Source organism: Myxine glutinosa, chromosome 14 (assembly GCF_964187855.1).
Source record: "Myxine glutinosa chromosome 14, kmMyxGlut1.1, whole genome shotgun sequence".
In the NCBI taxonomy this organism is placed as follows: Eukaryota; Metazoa; Chordata; class Myxini; order Myxiniformes; family Myxinidae; genus Myxine; species Myxine glutinosa.
The window spans coordinates 22,281,741-22,302,839 of NC_136274.1; the positions used below are offsets into that span (position 1 = coordinate 22,281,741).

The following is a 21,099-nucleotide window of genomic DNA, read 5'->3' on the forward strand; positions in this document are numbered from 1 at the left end:
CAAATTTTCTGTCTCACAATATCCTCCATCATATTCGGGTGTCTAATTCACAATGGAATAAACTAATGCAAAGACAAACGCGTGCAGCACAGTGAGCGAAGCTCACCCCGATCCATATCACGTGATGCACCTCACCCTGTTGTGTATCACGTGATGCCTGTGCATGTTGAAGCAGTCACATCCATTTATGAGTAATCATGTTTTGTTTTGCACCAAAGAACAATAATAAACTTAGCTGTTTGTTGCAGGTATCATTTTTCAAAATGTGCCCAGGGTTTCTGGACCACCATGTACAGTGCATTCAGAAAGTATTCAAACCCCTTAACTTTTTTCACATTTTGTTATGTTGCAGCCTTATGCTGAAATCGTTTAAATTCATTTTTTCCCTCATCAATCTCCACTCAATACCCCATAATGACAAAGAGAAAACAGGATTTTAGAAAGTTTTGCAAATTTATTAAAAAGAAAGAACTGGAATATCACATTTACATAAGTATTCAGACCCTTAACTCAGTACTTAGTTAAAGCACCTTTGGCAGCGATTACAGCATCAAGTCTTCTTGGGTATGATGCGACAAGCTTTGCATGCCTGGATTTGCGGATTTTCTGCCATTCTTCTCTGCAGATCTTCTCAAGCTCTGTCAGGTTGGATGGGGACCGTTGGTGGACAGCCATTTTCAGGTCTCTCCAGAGATGTTCGATTGGGTTCAAGTCAGGGCTCTGGCTGGGCCACTCAAGGACCTTTACATAGTTGTCCCTAAGCCACTCCTGCGTTGTCTTGGCTGTGTGCTTCGGGTCATTGTCCTGTTGGAAGGTGAACCTTCGGCCCAGTCTGAGGTCCTGAGCGCTCTGGTTCAGGTTTTGATTAAGGATATCTCTGTACTTTGCTACGTTCATTGTTCCCTCAACCCTGACCAGTCCCACAGTCCATGCTGCTGAAAAACACCCCCATAGCATGATTCTGCCACCACCATGCTTCACCGTTGGGATAGTATTGGGCAGGTGATGAACGGTGCCTGGTTTCCTCCAGACATGACGCTTAGAATTGAGGCCAAACAATTCAATCTTGGTTTCATCAGACCACAGAATCTCGGTCCTTTAGGTGCTTTTTTGCAAACTCCAAGCGGGCTTTCATGTGTCTTTCACTGAGGAGAGGCTTCCGTCTGGCCACTCTGCCCTAAAGCCCAGATCTATGGAGAGTTGCAGTGATGGTTGTCCTTCTGGAAGTTTCTCCCATCTCCACACAGGATCTCTGGAGTTCAGCCAAAGTGACCATCGGGTTCTTGGTCACCTCTCTTACCAAGGCCCTTCTTCCCCGATTGCTCAGTTTGGCCGGGCGACCAGCTCTAGCAAGAGTCCTGGTTGTTCCAAACTTCTTCCATTTAAGAATTATGGAGGCCACTATGCTCTTGAGAACCTTCAATGCAGCAGAATTTTTTTTGTATGCTTCCCCTGATCTGTGCCTCGACACAATCTTGTCTCTGAGGTCTGCAGGCAGTTCCTTCGACCTCATGGCTTGGGTTTTGCTCTGATATGCATTGTCAGCTGTGAGACCTTATATAGACAGGTGTATGCCTTTCCAAATCATGTCCAATCAATTGAATTTACCACAGGTGGACTCCAATCAAGGTGTAGAAACATCTCAAAGATGATCAAGTGAAATGGGAGGCACCTGAGCTAATTTTCAAGTGTAATAGCAAAGGGTCTGAATACTTATGTAAATGTGATTTCAGTTTTTTCTTTTTAATAAATTTGCAAAACTTTCTAAAATCCTGTTTTCTCTTTGTCATTATGGGGTATTGAGTGTAGATTGATGAGGGAAAAAATGAATTTAAACGCTTTCAGCATAAGGCTGCAACATAACAAAATGTGAAAAAAGTGAAGGGGTCTGAATACTTTCTGAATGCACTGCACATATATATATACAGACTTGGCATTTAATATGGAATTTTTTTTTTTTCTTGACTTGGGTTTACTTTCTTAACTCAGTATATCAATCTGTTGAGTTTCTTTTACACTTTGGTGATTTATTTGTTAAAAGAACCATGTCACTGATTGTCTGTCGCAGCAAGAAGTCAACAACAGGATTATATCACAGGTGGCGTGGCAAAATGTACGGACAGGTGCATTTGATGATTGGCTTCCCCGTCGGGTATACAAGGGTTGTTGCGTTCTGTATTAGTGGAAAACAACTGCTGCACGTCTCCAAAAGTTATTACCGCTTCCTCTGGAGATGGTCCGTCAACTCGACAATGCTGTTTGTCATGGAGTGGTGGCTTTACGAAATTACGGCATGAAACAGGGTGCTATTGCTCGGCAGTATAGCATCACTCAAGGTCAGGTGTCAAAGATCCTGAAACGAAATGCTCAGAGGGGTGTCCCTACTCCAATACCGAGGCCGGGACGTCCCCGCAGAACCACAAGGAGGGATGATCGCCAGCTGCACCGGTTAGTCCGCAATGGCCGTACCAAGTCAGCTAATCGGCTTAGGGCTGAGTGGCAGCAACTGACAAATGTGCCTGTATCCAGAAGGCAAGTCAGCCAACGACTGGTTCAAGCAGGCTATCGTGCCAGGCATCCCCTGAGAAAGCCATGCCTGACCAGACAACACTGCCAGCGCCGATTGCAGTGGGTCAGAGAGCACCGTCAATGGCAGCCAGGACACTGGAATCACGTGACCTTCAGTGACGAGTCTAGATTTCTGGTCTATCGTCAAGATGGCCGTGTCCGAGTGCGCAGACAAGTGCATGAAGCCTTCCAACAAAGATTGTATAGTGCCAAGAGTCCAAGCTGGAGGTGGTGGGGTGACCGTTTGGGCTGCTTTTCATGCAGGGGGCAAAACTGACCTGGTTGTTCTGAATGGAAACCTGAACCAGTTCAAGTACAGGGCCATTCTGGAAGAAACATTGCTTCCATTTGCTCGTGCAGCCTTTCGAGGAAACTTTGTCTTCCAAGATGACAATGCACGGCCTCATCATGCTCGCATGATCCAACACTTTCTTGCTGACCGTGGTGTAGAGCATATGGAGTGGCCTGCCATGTCCCCGGATATGAATCCGATAGAGAACTTGTGGGCAGAATTAACGCGTCAAATCGACCACTTGGACCAGCAGCCGACCTCTGTGCGTGAATTGCAGCAGACTATTGTCACTGCATGGCAAGCGATTCCTGTCCAAACCTTGGCAAATCTCGTGAACAGCATGCCTCAACGTGTACGTGCTCTCCTGAATGCTCGTGGGGGTTACACGAAGTACTGAACTGTAATTTTACTGTCCGTAATCCCAGTCGTAATTTAACTTTTGTTTTTGTTAAAAAAAATTTTGGCTAATGTGCAAAAAAAGACATACTTCTGGAAAACGTACAGAAGCTTAACACAGTACTGTCCATGAATTGAGTTTGATATCAGTTTACATCACTTTCAAGGATCAATTTATTTGTTTCGAAATCTCAAATGTGGTTTTTGTTTATTTTAAAGGTCACATTAACAAAATCTAGAATAATTTCAACATAATTCCAATGAACTTTTAGTTCTAAGACATCTTGAAAAGTAAGTTCACCCCCACAAAAAAATATTCCATATTAAATGCCAAGTCTGTCTGTATATATATATTATATATATATATATATATATATATATATATATATATATATATATATATATATATATATATATATATATATATATATATATATATATATATATATATATATATATATATATATATATATATATAAATATAATATAATATATATATATATATATTATATATATATATATATATATATATATATATATATATTATATATATATATATATATATATATATATATATATATATATATATATATATATATATATATATATATATATAATATATATATATATATATATATATAATATATATATATATATATATATAATATATATACATATATATATATATATATATATAATATATATATATATATATATTATATATATATATATATATATATATATATATATATATATATATATATATATATATATATATATATATATATATATATACGTATATATATATATATATATTTATATATATATATATATATATATATATATATATATATATATATATATATATATGTATATATATATATATATATATATATATATATATATATATATATATATATATATATATATATATATATATATATTTCCGTCAAAATTGTAAAAGCTTGGAAAATACCGCTGGCTAAATGGGAAAAAAAAAGCCTTATGATATCCTGAAAAAATAGATCAATGTGTGCACTGTTGACCGTTGATGGTCATATAAAAAGGGTCATATAAAAGGTCATTTAAAAAGGTCATATAAAAGGTCATATAAAGGGTCATATAAAAGGGTCATATAAAAAGTTTTTTTTTTGACGGTCATATAAAAAAAGCCTATTTTTTGACGGTCATATAAATGGGCTGACGGGCTGGATGTATGGAGTAAATTACTCAAGGTCGAGAGGATGTGAAGTGCAGGAGTAGGGGACCAGCGAGCGTGCTGGTCTGCCTCTGTGGTGGTCATGGTGGAGAAGGGTGTATGGATAGTATGTGTGTGTGCCGCGAGGATTCAGATTGGTTTGCTATAATTTGTGCTAAAACATTCAGCAGCCAATTTGGACAACCAGTCATGAAAGACTTGGGCCAAACTTCGTTTTAATTGTTCTGTGCGGCATTTTTTTAAATTCAAAATATTTTTCAAAACAAATGATCTCTACTTGTTCAAATTCAGTTGAGATAAGAATTTGGATGTGAATGGGAGTTTGCTGAAGGAGTTCATCTGTCGGTTCGGGGTCCCCTGCAGAATTTCTTCCGATCAAGGAACACACTTCATGGCACAAAATGTCCGCGAACTGTGCAAAGTAATGCAAATAAAACTCCATTTTAATTGTCCTTATCATCCTCAATCAGCAGGAGCGGTAGAGAACCAGAATGGAGTGCTGAAGAACAAACTGGCCAAGATCTGCTCCGAGACAAACCTCAAATGGCCAGATGCCATCTCACTAGCACCAGTGCCGTATATTAACAGAGTCTGGCCAGCCTTTGATCTGCTCAACTACCGCCGTGATTGGTCGAGCCCGCGTCACGGTATAAATGCCAACCCCACAGAAAATGAGGATGGCAATGCCAACCCCACAGAAAATGAGGATGGCAATGGCAGCCCCACAGAAAATGAGGATGGCAATGGCAGCCCCACAGAAAATGAGGAAGGCAATGCCAGTCCCACAGAAAATGAGGATGGCAATGCCAACCCCACAGAAAATGAGGATGGCAATGGCAGCCCTGCAGAGAACTAATTCGTGTTTACACAATATCATGGCCTCCACTGATTATGATAGGTGTTTTCACGATGTCCTGTGCTGTTAAACATCGCACTTCTTTCCAACATGTGGAGTGCTCACACCCGATGCCTATCAACAGTGACACCAATCATACACTTGCGAATATACAACATGTGCATCAACACTCACATTCACACGAAAGTTAAGTGAAACCTCACAGTCACACCTACCACTAGGAGAGTCACATAGAACTCCTGGATAAATGAGGGTTAGGGAAGAGTGAGAGGTAGGACCATGTAACTGTCACATACATCTGAACAGACTTTATGGTATTAACACCAATCTTGCTGTGTCACTAATGAGAGCACGGACGCAAATAAGAGTAGATACCAGGGTATGGGTTTGTGCATTTCTCCAAAGGTTGAACGAATTGATAAAGGGTATGATAGTACACGTGTTTAGAGATATAAAACGTGGTACTGTTGGAAAATATTGATGAAATAAGAGACATATTTTGATTATTAAGGTTATCTCATTTGGGAAAAGCAGATGGAGATGCTAAATTGGTCCTTTTCACCAATTCCAGGACAATTTTTTTTTTTAAATTGTATACAGAATTTAGGCTCGTGTAAGAGCCAACACATTAAACATGAAAATAGGCACAGACACATAAAACATACAATGAAGGGAATGGGAGACAGGGGGGGGCGGGGGGGGGGGGGGGGAGGGAAGCACACAAGCACAATAACAGTAGAGAACAGGGAGGTCGGTAGATCTGTGGGAGGAGGGAGGGCTGGGGGAGGAGGGAGGGGTACACTGTATAAAGCAAATGAACACGACTAGGAATTTCAGGAAAGAGGTTGGGGATTTAAAGAGGCGGATTTGGGGTGTTTTAACGGAGGTAGAAAAGATCAAGGTTTGGGATGGGGGAAGAAAAGAGATGGTGGTGAACAGATGTTTTAAAGACCTGGAGGGAGGAGTGGGATTGAAGGGAGTGGGGGAGGTTGTTCCAGAGGCGGGAGAAAAGAGGAATGAAAAAGTGAAGGTGAGCAGAGAGTCTTGATTTGGCAGTTTCACAAGAAGAGGGTTGCTGACAGATCTTGTGTGTCCTGCAGGAATATTTGGGGGACAGAGCAGGGGGAGCAAGGCCGGAGAGGAGTCAGTGGAAGACAGAAAGACCACCTACCTGCCTGAGGTGAGAGAGAGAAAGGCCCTCAGAATCAGCTTAATCGCGGGAGATTCCAATGATTCTGAACGCTTTGGTTTCAACTGTGTGAAGCCAAGCTAGGTGTGAGGCAGGAGCACCAACCCAGAGGGGAGAGCAATATTCAATTGAGCGGCGGATGAAAGCTTTGTATGTGGTGACGAGCTCAGAAGTGCCCAGAAAGGACTTCGCACGACGGAGGATGCCCAGTCGGCGACTGGCTTGGGAGACCAGATTTGAAATGTGGTTTTCCCAAGAAAGATCATGGCAGATAGTGAGACCCAAAAGCTTGAATGACAGAACTTCTTGGAGAGGATTGTTCAGAAAGTAGATGGGAGGGTTGTCCAGACGGTCTTTTCGGAGAGACAAACTGAGTGTGTGAGATTTGTCAGGATTGAAAGACATGTTCCACTTGTTTGACGAGTTTGTGATTTTATCCAGATCTGCAGAGAGTGAAGAGGCTACTGCACGCCAATCTGAGGGTTGAGATGTGGAGCGGCAGTGAGTGGAGTCTTCAGCAAAGAGATAGAGAGGATTTTCCAGAGAGTTGGAGAGATCATTGATGAAGACCAGAAAATGCACTGGGCCCAGAACACTGCCTTGGGGATCTCCAGCCTGAACAGGAAGGGGAGATGAGAGAATTCCATTCAGGGCCACACGTTTACTGCGACCAGAAAGGAAGTCTGCAAGCCATGCGTGGAGGTTTCCATGAATACCATAGGAGGAGAGTTTGGTGAGCAGGGTGGGGTACCAGACCGTGTCGAAGGCACGTGATATGTCGAGGGAGACAGCTCTAATTTCCTGTTTGGCATTGAGGACATCCATCCAATGGTATGCCTTTGGGAAAATTAGCCAAATTTGTAATGGATCTTACATGAATTCAGCAGAGTCTCTGCTCATAGGTTTTTGGTGCATATAAAGATGGATTTTGTCTTACTAGATCATGGAAACAAACATTCAGGTTGATCAATGGACCAAGTTTGTTGGTTTTATTAGTTGTAAAAATAATAAATAATAAAAAAATCTGACTGATTGACAGTTTGGTGGTGGTATAAATCTCATAAAAGAAAGAATTAATGAGAATGTTCAGCCACTACTGTGAGCCTTTCAGCGGAATGTATTGTGAACCTTAAACCAGAGGAGGAACACGAATTTACAAATTGTTGAACGCGCTGTTACGTAGCTTAAAATCAGAACGTGATGTTACGTGAACCTGAAATATATACTTTTAATAACTTGGGACACCCAAATTTGCATACCGGTGTCGTTTGTACTCATTAGCTGCATAGAAATAGAGATAAGAAACAGCTATATGGGAGTAACACTTACTTGGATATTTTCTACAACATGCTAAGGCTCCAAGTCAATAAGGAGCAGTGGTTTGTACACATGTGTCTCACCAAATGAAGTTTTGGAATTGAGACAAAGTCGCTGGTTAAAGAAAGCGAATGATGAGTGAATAATTTTGTGATGCTGGTTAAATTAAGTGAGATATTACTAAGACCCAAAGAGCTATTATTCTTCCTTATGGAAGTTGGAAGGCAGCTCCAAGTCAATGGATCTATAAATAAATAAGGTAGAGGTAGTAGTGTGCTATGAGGAAAATAATGAGTGAATTTATGGAAGTAAAAGGAAGTAGATTTTTACCTGCAGTCCAATTGTCCTGAGGGTGTGCATCTGTATGATTAGAAATCCTAGGTGTGTTAAATCTGGTGGAGGTCTAAGGCGGGAGTATATCGCTTGGTAGATAAAGGGTACTGGACCGTAAACAGCAACTTTTACGGCCATAAAGGTGAAACTAATTGAAAACTGAAATTGCATACATAATTTGTAGATGAGTATTTGGTAAATAAAGAATGGAATTTATTGATCCTTTTGTTTGGAAGGTATTTCCAAAGGTCTATCAAAATGTTACACTGTGACAGCTGTCAGGTGTGGGAAACCCATTGGATGAATAGAAAGATCCATAAAAAATTTTTGCAAAGCCTAAAAAATTGTTAAATCTCAGAATAAAAAGAAGTACGATTGTAAGCAAAATGTCTAAGAGTTAAGGGAGCAAATTCTATGATTATACAAAGGGGGGTGTGTTTGCATGGTTAGAAAATATATTTATGGGATTAGCGCAGCTGAAATACTCCAATATCTGTTCATTGGATTGGTAGTTGTGTTGGCAATCAGTGTGGTAGTGGCTTGCATAAAAGCCTTGGTGACAATTTGCCTCAAAAGATTAGGTAATTTTGAAATGGTGCTCAGAGAGGAAGCACATATAAATTCAAATGAAGAAATATTTGAGAAAGAGCCTTATGATGATTTGGAGCATGAGATAAAACGACTGGAAAAAAAAATGATACAGATGGATAGTGTAGATTCAGAATAATGTGTGTGTATGTATATATATATATATATATATATATACACTTTAATTATGTTGATGCCTGAAACATGTACACATCTGGTTTTATACTTTATGTCTGTGATACACATGAAACAAGAAAGAGCAATTAGAGATTGCAAACTCTCACCAGGATGTATTTTCAGTGGTTTTTAAGGTTTGTGTTGAAACAAATATGGCGGCCGAACCACGTGACCGATGACGTCATCATTTTTTTTCTCTCCACCAGTTTATGCCGACATGGTGCTCAAGAAATTTCATCTTGATAGGATGAAGTTTTGTATTTGTCGAATTATGACGTCATAATGGAGGCACCTATGACATCATCATTAACATATTTTATTCCCCATGGAGAGTTCGTCACAATGAGCCATGTCTCAATTTTTTCTATTCAGCGATTTCGGAGGTATAGAGGTGCAATATTTTTGATTTTTCAAAGATGGCGGCCGAACCACGTGACCTATGACATCATAATTATCATTAAAAAAAATTATACAGGTGGAGTTGCACCTATAGTGAAAATTTCCGGTCAATCAGACCAACGATTGCAGAGAAAATCATATTTATTCTGTGCAGACAAACAAACAAACAAACAGACAGACAAACAGACTGAAATGCAATACCCTCTCCTCAGGCGAGGGTAAATATAATCTTTCATATATTCTGGGGAAAACAGAGAACTGCTGAATGTGACGCTGTTATAAGATGAAAAAAAAAATGATTGGAGTAATTGACCATGTGATTAGATAGAATATGGTAATTTCATGTTCAGGTAAACTCTACCTGGTCCAGGGTGTGTTGAAATCAGACTCAGATGTGGCTGAATGGAAGAAAAGGACATCTCGCTCATAAGAAATGGAGTGATTGCTGTTGGAAGAGATACTGAAGATTTATGATCAGCGAATTTGGCTCAAGATGGGGTTAATTTTGGCATACACCTCCAAAGCATGGCAAAGACACCTTCCTTTGGAAGATTGATAAGTATGGTTTAAAAAATAAAATAAAATAACATGATATCACCTATTCTCACAGGAGTTTCAAGTGACCATTTTCCTGGACCACATTGTCATATGTGGGCTGAAAGTGACCACCTGCTTCAGTTCAACGTCAGAAACATCCATCGCATCAGCAGCTGTCTTGAAGCCCTTGCATCAATAGCCAAGGTTGCTTCTCCCGTTGGCATGACAACCGGCTACCTGCAGCTCCTTCCTGATGTTCCAGCATGACATCGCTACTCCGCTGACTACCGAAAGATGGTGAGTCTTGAATTGGGCTGCTGGCCTGCGCTGAGCTTTATTTGGATGGTCACGCACCACCTCTTTGCGCTGGGCCTCTCTGGCTCCGATGGATGTTCCTGGTGTGTGCCATGGACCACTTCAACTACATACAGGGTCCTAGAGCCTCCATCGATACACCTTCCATTTCTGGTCCACACCTTGCACTATCTTGCTGGTCAAGCAGGTTTTTTCCAGCAAATCTTCTCACCCACTCTGCTTGAAAAGGCAGGGCAGCTGTACCATCGACAGCCTTGTTGGAGATGTGCTAAGGCTCGCTGTGAGAGTAGCAATGAGGCTATGCACTGTGCAATATCATTTCATGATCCTGCCCATCTACAACCATATTGGTGACTCAATGCACAATAGCTTGTGTGCTGCCAAGATGTGGCAGATTGTGCATGACAAGTACTAGAAGATGGTGACCATACCTGGTTCCTCAACCACATGAGTGATTGTGTCTCACTTGACAGGGACAATTCTAGCGTTCACCTTGCCGCAAAGCAATGTATATGAAGATTCGCTGAATGCTGCAGATGTCAGGCATTGATGATGCTGATATCATCCCCCAGATTGTGGTGGAAATGAAGAAAAAAAAACTAATTTTTATCTTGAACTGAAGTATTTTGCACATTTATATGAGGTGAAACTTGTTTGCAGAGATACTATGTTGTTGACTGATGTTGAAGTGATATGCATCTAATTAGATAATGTGTGGTGTACCCTCTGTTGGCACATCATCTGCCAGTCATTGCAGACAACCTCATATAATTGTTTCGCCAGGCAGTGAATCACTTGAATGAAAGAGCATTGCAACAAACTGAACTGACAACAACGGATGGATTCAACGAACAAGATGACGTCTAGTAATGTCTGAATCTTTCCATGAGGATGGTGTATGCCCTAGATAAAAGTAAATTGGAAACCCAGATTTAAATTAGAAGGTCTTCTGGATAATTGTCCAATGAGAAGGCAAAAAACCGGAGAATGTGGAAGTCCATTTTGGACTTCCAAATATTTCTCTTTCTAATAGGCAAGTTATTACCTGCATCCCGAAATTCGATATTTGTTCCCCATCCCAAATTAATTGACAGGGCTCGTGAGAGAAACACTCTAATTCCTTATGATTGTAGAAATACTTTAGTGATAATTATTTTTATTAATTTGAAGGATGTTGCATTATAGTTTACAGGAAAAGTATGGTGATAGGGTTTGAAATACATAATGATACATATGGGAATGAGTGGTCACATTGTACCAGGCATCTGCCATCCCCGTGATTGATCTGTTATGCAAAGGCCTTTGACCACAAATTTGCATTAGATCAAATGCTTACCTCCCTTCAAGTTTGAAGTCATTGTACTATTTTGTGTAGCGTTTGTCTTGCGACAATATATGTTTTGATTGAGTTTAGCGGAGACTACAGTGGTGCCAGCCTGGTGAAGAAATTTCCTTTGTAATGGAAACCGCATCTACATATCTCTCATTTGCAGCACTGTGTAAATACCAGCTTAAGAAATGGAGTTTGAGAAATGCTTTATCTCGTATTACTGGCAACTCATGGTGCCTCAATGATGCAATTCCCATTGTGTTTCTTGCTGACCAACTGGTAAAAGAATGTCTGACTCGGTGTTATCAGGAGCTCTTCGTCCCCCTATCTTCCCCCTCCCTTCACACTTCCACTTCAAAGACAGCCCGACCCTGCTTCATCCTTTGTCCTCATTCACTATAAAGGGAGTGATGTCAGCCGAATTGACAGAAAATTTGCTGGATATGTTTGTGTTGAGTCCTGTGGGGTACGCCAGCATAGTACTGTTAAACTGTGTTGTAATCCTTATTATATTCAAGTGAATCTTCTCCAGAGAATTAAATCTTTAAAATTGTTCTTGATGTGTGGACATTCAATCTGTTTACATCTCCGACAGTATGCACATTGATGCATCACCCTACCTGCAAGAGATCAAGGTAGCAGTTTGTAGCTGGGTTGCGATTCGAACCTAGGCTAGACAGCTTCGAGGCATGTGTGAATACCTCTCGGCTATCCTGCCAATCCGAAGTAAGGGTAAAAGTTATGGAATTGCATGAATCACTAACTAAGCATTTGTGACCCAGAGACGTGAACAATTCCATCCGCCGGTTGGAGGAACTGCACAGATGTGGTCATGGTGAACAGGTTGTTCACAACGAATCTCCGAACAACGTTGTTTCTAAATAATGAATACATCATAGCTTAATACACATCAAAACCTTTCATCAGAATTGCAAACACATCATTACCACTGGTACGACTCGTATATTAAACAGGACTGCACAGTCGCTAACGGAGCTGAGATAACGATGTCTGATTCCCTCCTTCCATTACCGATTGCAACATCATGACAAAAAAACATTATATACAGCATTTTTCTTTTTTTTTTTTAAACAATCGTACTTTATTTATAGAATTACAAAATACAATTTTATAATCTGTTGCACGGAGACAGTGGTGGGGCACGTCGGAGGGATAGGAAAGCAAGCAGATGGGAAGCGCATTCCTGGTAAGAAATGCTAGTTTTATTTTGTATACGCATGAGGCAAGAAAAAAAAAAGAACAAACCAACGAGGGCAGAACGTTGAGACCTCGACCTCCAACGTCCGATATGGTTTTTGAAAAAAAAAAGAGAAGATAAACTTTTGAGCCGCGACACTTTGAAGGATCCGCTGCAGTTTGCTGTGACACGCCCGCGATGCAAGAAATAACTGAACCTGATGAACAAATCCAAAACTCCTAATTGCATCACATCTATATCTGACACACGCGTTGTCCCGTTCGTGCTTTTCCTTTTCCAAGCGCTCCCTTCGCTACTTGAATACGTACATTATATAATATTATATAAGTCCGACTCTTTCCGACAATCACAAAAGAAAACGATTCGAGAAGCGGGTGCCGTGAGTACACATGGACGGGGAAGCACAGCGTCTTACACTTGCTGTTTTTGATCGGGGGTTGTTTTTATTTACAAGGACTGTGTTTTATAAATAAAAATGTGGTATTTAAAAAAAAAATCCATAAACCCGCAACTATTTACCTTCCAGACCTCTCTCAGTCTCTACCTTCACCCTCTCATCAAGCATCTGAGGATTGAAGAGATGATGAACCTGAATACTGAATGTTATTTCATAATGTCCAACTTACATCCTTAATTCCAAAATTATCTCATTGGCCTGAACTCCGCGAAAGCGTTTTTCATCCTTCATCGACGTTCCCTCATCCATCTCCACAGTCGTCGTTTCAAACTGTTCGCCTTCGTTTCTCAAGTCCTTTGCTGTTTATTTGCCTCAGTAAAGAGTGGGTTTCTTGTAGAACAGACATGTATCTGCAGGACAAGCAAGAAAACCAAACTCTTGGTCAAACGTACAGACACGTACACACAATGAAGCAATCTCCTCAAAACATAGCGCTATCTCTTTACAATTTTCTGGTCACTCCACCGTGACTTGCTTGGGTTAGCTCCAATGTAGCAACTTCCGGAGTGTACAGGAATTTGAGCATTTCGTTTACCTTGCATGTTCCGGTCACTCTCTGATCGCGTGCTTGATTCAATCTCATTGTTTAACGACTCCACGGGACAAGAGAGCCGCTCCTCTGGGCCGGACTCAACTGAAGGGTGAAATGAAAAGGAACATGATATCACCGCCCGTGCGACCCATGATGCATGAAGATGAAGTGAAAGGTGCATTGACGGTTTGATAATAATGGCGGCGTGGCATGGCCGGGATAATCTTTTTAAAGGTGGCAGGTTCATACCATATCCATGATGACTGTTATCCGCGAGGCCTTGCAGTGCATCCGTGCAGGCCACTTGCGTTAAGGCCTGCTCGGCCTGGCTTCGTCTTTGCACTTCCAACTCCAGAGCCTCTTGCAGCCTCCGCTTGGCACGCTTCTCCTTTTTCAGACGCTTTTGAAGAAGACCTGAGAAAAATAAAATTGGAAAGATAGGATTTTAATAGTGTGAAAGGTAAAGCTAGACATTAGAAAAACTCGATTGATACAACACAATCTTTATGGATGTGAAAGATTCTGCAATGAAGGACCTACGCAATGTGGCCTCCGACATACTGTGCACACAAAATTTGGGTAATCCTCTATCCTTGACCTGCAACCAACCTCCTCTACAGGCCACGTCGTATGCATCATGCATTTCCTTTCCCCTTTTTATTCCTACTTTTATCCAAATTCCTTTTTTCTTTTCCTCCATCAATTCCTCGCAGTAAATAAGCCAGCGGCAGTGGTGATTAAGACTAGGCCAGAGACGGTAAGTTATCTAGCAGCCAATAGGTAATAAAATACTGTTGTTAAGCATCACTAGAATAAGGCCATAAGAGGATAGATGAGGTCAACTATGCAAGTTTGAATAGATACGTTCCAAAGACCATTTGAAATGATAAAAATCTGAATTGGCAAGAATTTATCTTTTGTTGTACTCCGTCTCTCCCGATTCCATCTCCATACGCTGCACGACGTCATCGCCGTGAGCCGAAGGGGGCCTGGCGATGACGCATGCCGAAAGGGCATACTCAGTTTTCACTCCATTTGTTTTCTTTCTTCCTTGTTTGTTTGTTTGTCCGGGCGATATCTCAGTTCTCCTTTGAGCTAGGAAGCTGAAATTTAGGCACAATAGTAAGCACATGCTCTGGCAAAAACGGTATTTTTATTTATTTTTTTGGTCAATCAATTAATTGAGGAAACTATTTTTATAATTTCTTATAATTAATTTTTATAATAATTTAGAAAATAAAAGAAAATAGAAAATTATTAAGTAATTAATCAATTAATTGATTATTTACTTAATTATTTTCTTTCTCATCTGGGCAATATCTCAGGTGCCTTTTGAGCTAGGAAACTGATACCTGTATTTGCTTTTGATTTATTGATTAATCAATTATTAAATTTTCCGATTAATTAATTAATTATTTTTTAAAAAGTTACAGATTCGGATGAAACAGTGGTGGGTTAGGTATGCTATTAGTCATTTGATTAATAAATTTATTATTTTACGGTTGTTTATTAATTTAAATTTCACAATTAATAACTTAATCAATCAATTATTTTACACTGCTCCCTCCCAATTCCGACTCCATGTGCTGGACGGCGGAATCGCTGTGTGCCGAAGGTGCCCCGGTAATGTTGCATGCTGGAGGATATGTTATTTATTTATTTGGCATGGGGGTGGTGTACTTTGAATATAGCTCTACTTGTTAATTACTCCCGCTAGGGAGTAATGCATTCGATCGTGTCTGTGTGTGTGTGTGTGTGTGTGTGTGTGTGTGTGTGTGTGTGTGTGTGTGTGTGTGTGTGCGCGTGTGTGTGTTCGTATGTTCGTGTGTTTGTGAACAAGATATCTGGAAAAGTTCTGAACGGATTTGGATGAAAGTTGGTGGGATGTTTGCCCTTGGGATAAGGAAGAATTGGTTAGTTTTTGGTGAAGCTCAGGATATTATTCCGGATCCAGGAATTTTTTTGGGAATTTTTTGGGGAATTTTTTTTTCTGTTTTACTGCATTAAAGCTTTTATTCTTATTCTTAAATGATGTTTTTCTCCTCTAATTCCGAGATATATCAAAATAAATTATCTGACAGTTAGGGCCTACTTTCCTTTTCATTTATTGTTTTGGGGAGAGGGGATGTTAAACAAAACGTATTATTCCAACTTGACCCATGGCGGGAGTATGCGCTCTACTGAGTGGCGTTCTAGTTTATGTTTGAGTTTGAGCCTTCATTTGAGATGGCGGGTTAGCTCACCTGCCTTTGAGATGTCTAGCCTGGGTTTGAGTCTCAACCCAGATGGTGTTTTGCATGCAGAGCGATGCATCAATGTGCTCGCCATCCATTGGAAGAACATTATGTCTGACTTAGTGGTTTATGTGAAGGTTGTAGGTTCAAATCCCGTCCTTGTACTTATATAATTTAAGGATTACTTAATGATAATTATTTAAGGATTTAATAATTTCATTATTAATTAATTATTTAAGGATTGTAAAATCAGTTTGTGGAAATTTGATCAAATATTTTTATTGTGATGCCTGTAAGTTCGAATCTCAACTTTAAACCAGACATTTGGCCCCAGCAAATGATGCTGCCCACAATCATGTGCTGCATATGGAAGACAACAACTATATGTTGGCAACCATTGCACATGCTTGATAGGTCTAAATGGCCTCCTCCTGTGTTGAATAATTTCCTTGTAAGGACACTCGTACTAAGATCCGTCTACCAGCATTGGCCTTTCGATGGATGTTAAAGGTTCCACATAGTCTTTCGTGAAGAGTGGGAAAGTTATCACCGGCACCCTGGATAAATTGCACTCTTGCCAGCTTAAGTCGAACTCCGGCCTGGCCAGCCTGTTCGTCAAAGACTTTTTTTCCCGGCTGACCCCACAAGAAAGTGGGAATAATTGGGGAATTAAAGAAGTCATTCTAGGAACTAGTAGTACTCACTTGCCTTCAAATCTACTGCAGGGCAGATGTCAATAGAATCACAATTTAAATCCACATCCATTGGTTTATTATACCATCGCCGGAGGAGAGGGTATCACATTTGTGTCCATTTGTTTGTCCATTTGTGTCCGCACAGAACGTGAGTAAGTGTATTAATTACATTGGACCCCTACATACCTTCAGACTCTTTAAAACCCTTTATAACCCGAAGACCCATTATACCCCATAAGACCCTTTAGATCCCTGTAGACCCTTAATACCCTGTAGACCGCATAGACACCGCTACACCCTTTAGAACACTTACCCCCCTAAGATCCTTTATATTCTGACTGTAATAACACTTTAGAACCCTAAGACCATATATACCCCATTAGACCCTTTAGAGCCCTTTGACCTTTAGACCCTTTTTGGACATTTTAAGACCCTTTAGACACCTTTAGACAATTCTGACCCTTTAGACCTTTTTTTAATGTTGAAGGCTCCAGGCATGGGCTATATAATCCTCATCGAGGCCAGGCCTTAAATAAAAGAGAAGGAAAGAATGTATGATGAAAAGTGTATGATGTTTGTTTGCGAGAAAGAGAGATTGAAGCTAGGCTGGGAGTGATAGTTTGAGTCAGACAGAAAGTAAGACCAGCAATCCTGACACGGAGAGTGTGAGATGGTTTCCGGCACCACTTTAACGCTTGTAAGTCCAAACGGTAGTACTACCCTGAGCGGTTGCTGTCTCCAACCTACTACCTAAAAATGAATTACACCCTTTACATTCCCTTCGACCTTTTAATACCCCTTAGACACTTTAGACCATTTCGATCCTTTAGGCCTTCAGACCATTTGAGATTTGACCTTTACAAGTTTTGAACTTTTCAGACTATTGACCTTTTCACCTCTACAACAAGACAATCTAGTACACCCTTCCATTTATTTGCCACACAAAACAAGTCCTGGTGAGTCTGCAATCTCTAATTGCTCATTCCAGTTTTACTTTGCATTGCTCTCCAGTTTGAGATTCCAATAACTCGAAACACGACATTTAACACAATGTTTTAAAAAAGAATTATTTACTTTCATCTTCCATCTCATTTCATCCTTTTATCAATTATTGTATGATCCCTAGCCCTAACACCCTTCCCTCAATTCACTTTATTTGTCTGCTCTCTTTTTCACTCTTTCGGTCCTCTTTTTCTTCCACCTGCGGAATCACCTTTATCCATTTAATGCTGCTGTTCTCTTCCAGTCATTCAGCATTGTTCCGAACTACAATATTTACAACTTTTTCTGACTTTTTTGTAAATATGTCCAATGGTGCCTGTTTTTTAAACCCCTTTATTGTCAGTATTTTGTATTTCTAAGTGTATCACCAGATATTAAACTTTGGGCAGTGTGGTGTCATCCATTTTAAGTAGTAATGTACCTGGTGGTTTTATCAATGTGTAGTGTATATGGGTTAGGGTTCGGGTTAGGGTTTGGGTTGTTGTTAGGGTTAGGGTTAGGGTGAGGGTTAGGGTTAGGGTGAGGGTTAGGGTTAGGGTTAGTGAAAGTGAAAGTTAAAATGAGGGTTGTTCTGTAATGACACTGACAGCTGTTCCAGCTGGTATCAGCTACTTCAGTCTTGCAAAATATGGACCACATTTTCCAAAAGGAAAGGTTTTTTCTTCTTCCTTTGTGTGCATCACATGATTGCGGGCAGCCTCACTTGCAGAGGGTGCAACGGTGCTGCTGATGGAGTGCCTTGTAGGTTAGAGTAGGAATTTTGAAAATTGGCCAGGGTGCCGCAGATAGGTTTTCCAGCTCTTCACAATGGACAACCTGGGATCTTCAACATCCACCAACTAACGCAGGCAGATTGGACGCCCGTTTAACGTCCATCGTAGGGACGGCACACACATTGATGAATCTCCATGAGTGGAAACATCAGGATGACAGTTTATAGCTAGGCCAAGATTCGAACCCAAGCTATACAGTTGCAAGGCTAGGGTGTACCTCTCTAGGCCATCCTGTCATCCTGAAAGGTTTCTGGAGCAACTATTGTAATCACAAACTCCAGGTTGGTTGAAACACAACCATACAAGAGTTTGATGTCTATGGTTTAGCGTACATTGCACTACAATGTCTTACAACTGCAGTTGAAGGTCCTGCAGCTGAAAGGAATGAAACATTTCCTCCATGTGTGCTCATTATTTTTAAAATCATGCCGCTAAGCTATCGGTCAACTCGATGAACAATATTTGAGAAATGGCCGATAAATTTGAGGAAACCATACCACGTGCTCGCTGCTCAGGCAGGAGCTGCCGTTCCAAGGCCTGGCGCAATTCACGCTCCCGCAGAAGCTCCAGCCTCAGCTCGGCCTGCTCTAGCTGTGCGGCCTTGTCCTGAGCGCGCCAGGACTCGCCCGCCAACCTCACCAGACCCTGAAATGCACCACAAAAGGTCACAGTGCTACTGGTCACCGTGAAGTTATGCAAACGATGTTTAAACGAGTGCAACATGGACGATCACAGACACACAATTACGCAATTGCGCAATTACGCAACAACACACAGTTACGCAATCAAAGACAGCAAAAATGAGCTATAACGATCCTCGCTAGAGAGCGCACTTCCACCAGGGTGAAGAGTTTATGTTTTGTATCCCACTGATATAGTCCAGTCATTCTAGCGAACTTTTACCCCTAACCCACCACTAATTGCAAGAGAAAAAAAAGATATTTTTCTGAAACCTGTCGATCCTCTGAACAAATACATAAAATTATACTCAATTATAATGAGTGGATCATACTTTATTTTCAGATTTAACGAGAGCCGTGAACGAGAGGTGGAGTGACGCTTGCAGTGAGAGATTTGATCAGTGTGCTGAGGACAGTTAAACGCTGTGGTCATTGTGAATGTAAGTCGTATTATATTTAATTTATGATTGTTTAAGGTTTTATTTTTATTTTTAAAAGCAGTTTTTTAACATTTAATTTTATAATAAACATGTTCAAATTTTGTATTTTTATGAACCTATACATTTATAGTAGGACAACACAGGGAATAAAATGTAATCCTAAGTTCCCTCTCTTTTCAGCAACATGGGTGATATCGACTGTGTCTTCTGTAAGAAACCCCTCTCCAGTGATCCAACCAGTACACTGACGGATAAAGGTTGTACGAGGATCGAAGAAGCTGGACGTGAGCGTGGTGAAGAAGTCCAAGTCCATCCAGGACAGGCAGTTCATACAGATTGTCGTAGGGTGTTCTGCAATGTGAGAGACATTGAACTTTCTCTGAAGCGAAAACGTGTTTCGTCTGAGGCAGACAAAGGGAGGTGCCTTCGTTCAATGGATTCAGCGTTTGACTACAGAACTCAGTGTCTTTTCTGTGGTAATCCTGACAAGTACCAGGGGAGGAAAAAGGACCATATGTTGACCCAGGTTAAGACATTCGACTTCCAAAATCATGTGTCTGCTGACTGTGAAAATCGATCTGACAACTGGTCGGGTACTGTGAGGAGCAGAATGGCATTTGTTGGCGATCTACACGCAGCAAATGCGGTATACCATAAGGTGTGCAGTGTTAACTTTCATACAAAGAAACAGATACCACTCAAATTCCAATCGGAAGAGGCGTCTTCATCAAAAAAGCAGAAGCTTGGTCGACCCAAGGACCAGATCAGACATGAAGCGTTCCTGAAGGTGGCAAAGTACCTTGAGGAAAATGATGAGGAACTAACCACAATTAGTGATTTAATTGGGAAAATGGAGGACTTCCTAGTAGACACTGGCTGTGATGCATATGGTTTTTCATACATGAAGGATAACCTTTTCAATCACTTTGGTGATAAGATCATAATTGCAGACATTAATGGAAAATCAAATGTTGTGACATTTATGGGTGTGGCATCGTCGATTCCTCATGACTTCTATCGTCAGCAAAAGGAAAGGGACCCTGAAACAGAAAAGTTGCGCCTGATCAAGACAGCTGCTGATCTCATTAGAAGTGACATAAAAGAGGTATCTCAAAATAAGGACATTTACCCAACTACTCTCGATATGTCCACTGTCAATGCTGCAACCAAGTTCCTACCTGAGTCACGAAAGCTCTTGCTCGAAATGCTGTTTGTGGGGAAAGGAAAAGACTTAAAAATCTGCTCACTGGGACAGGCGATCATGCAAGCCGCGAGGCCTAGGATCCTTCAAGCTCCACTGTTGGTGGGTCTTGGAATCCAAATGCACTTCCATTTTGGTTCTCGATTTCTCATAGACACGCTCTTTGCACATGGGTATAGTTGTTCATACACGGAGGTGCAAACGTATGAGCGCAGCGCAGCAGTCGCGTGTGGAACAGACATCCCTGGTTTTACCCCTGGACATTTCATCCAATATGTGGCGGACAATGTTGACCATGACATCTGCACATTAAATGGGAGAAACACATTCCATGGTATGGGCATTATTGC

The 21,099-nt window shown here is 40.8% G+C and overlaps 2 protein-coding genes across 2 annotated transcripts in view; one reads left to right on the top strand and one right to left on the bottom strand.

Moving 5' to 3' along the window:
- The window catches only part of CHM (CHM Rab escort protein), a 1,037,168-nt gene that overhangs the window by 734,510 nt on the left and 281,559 nt on the right, over positions 1-21,099 (top strand). The window lies entirely within an intron of this gene.
- Positions 12,707-21,099, bottom strand: part of LOC137439471 (dachshund homolog 1) — a gene marked incomplete in the record, with an annotated part of 165,664 nt that continues 157,271 nt past the window's right edge. Inside the window, 4 exon segments of the mRNA XM_068135240.2 lie at positions 12,707-13,542; positions 13,728-13,826; positions 13,974-14,138; positions 18,926-19,073. Coding sequence (XP_067991341.2) covers positions 13,505-13,542; positions 13,728-13,826; positions 13,974-14,138; positions 18,926-19,073 — 450 coding nt within the window.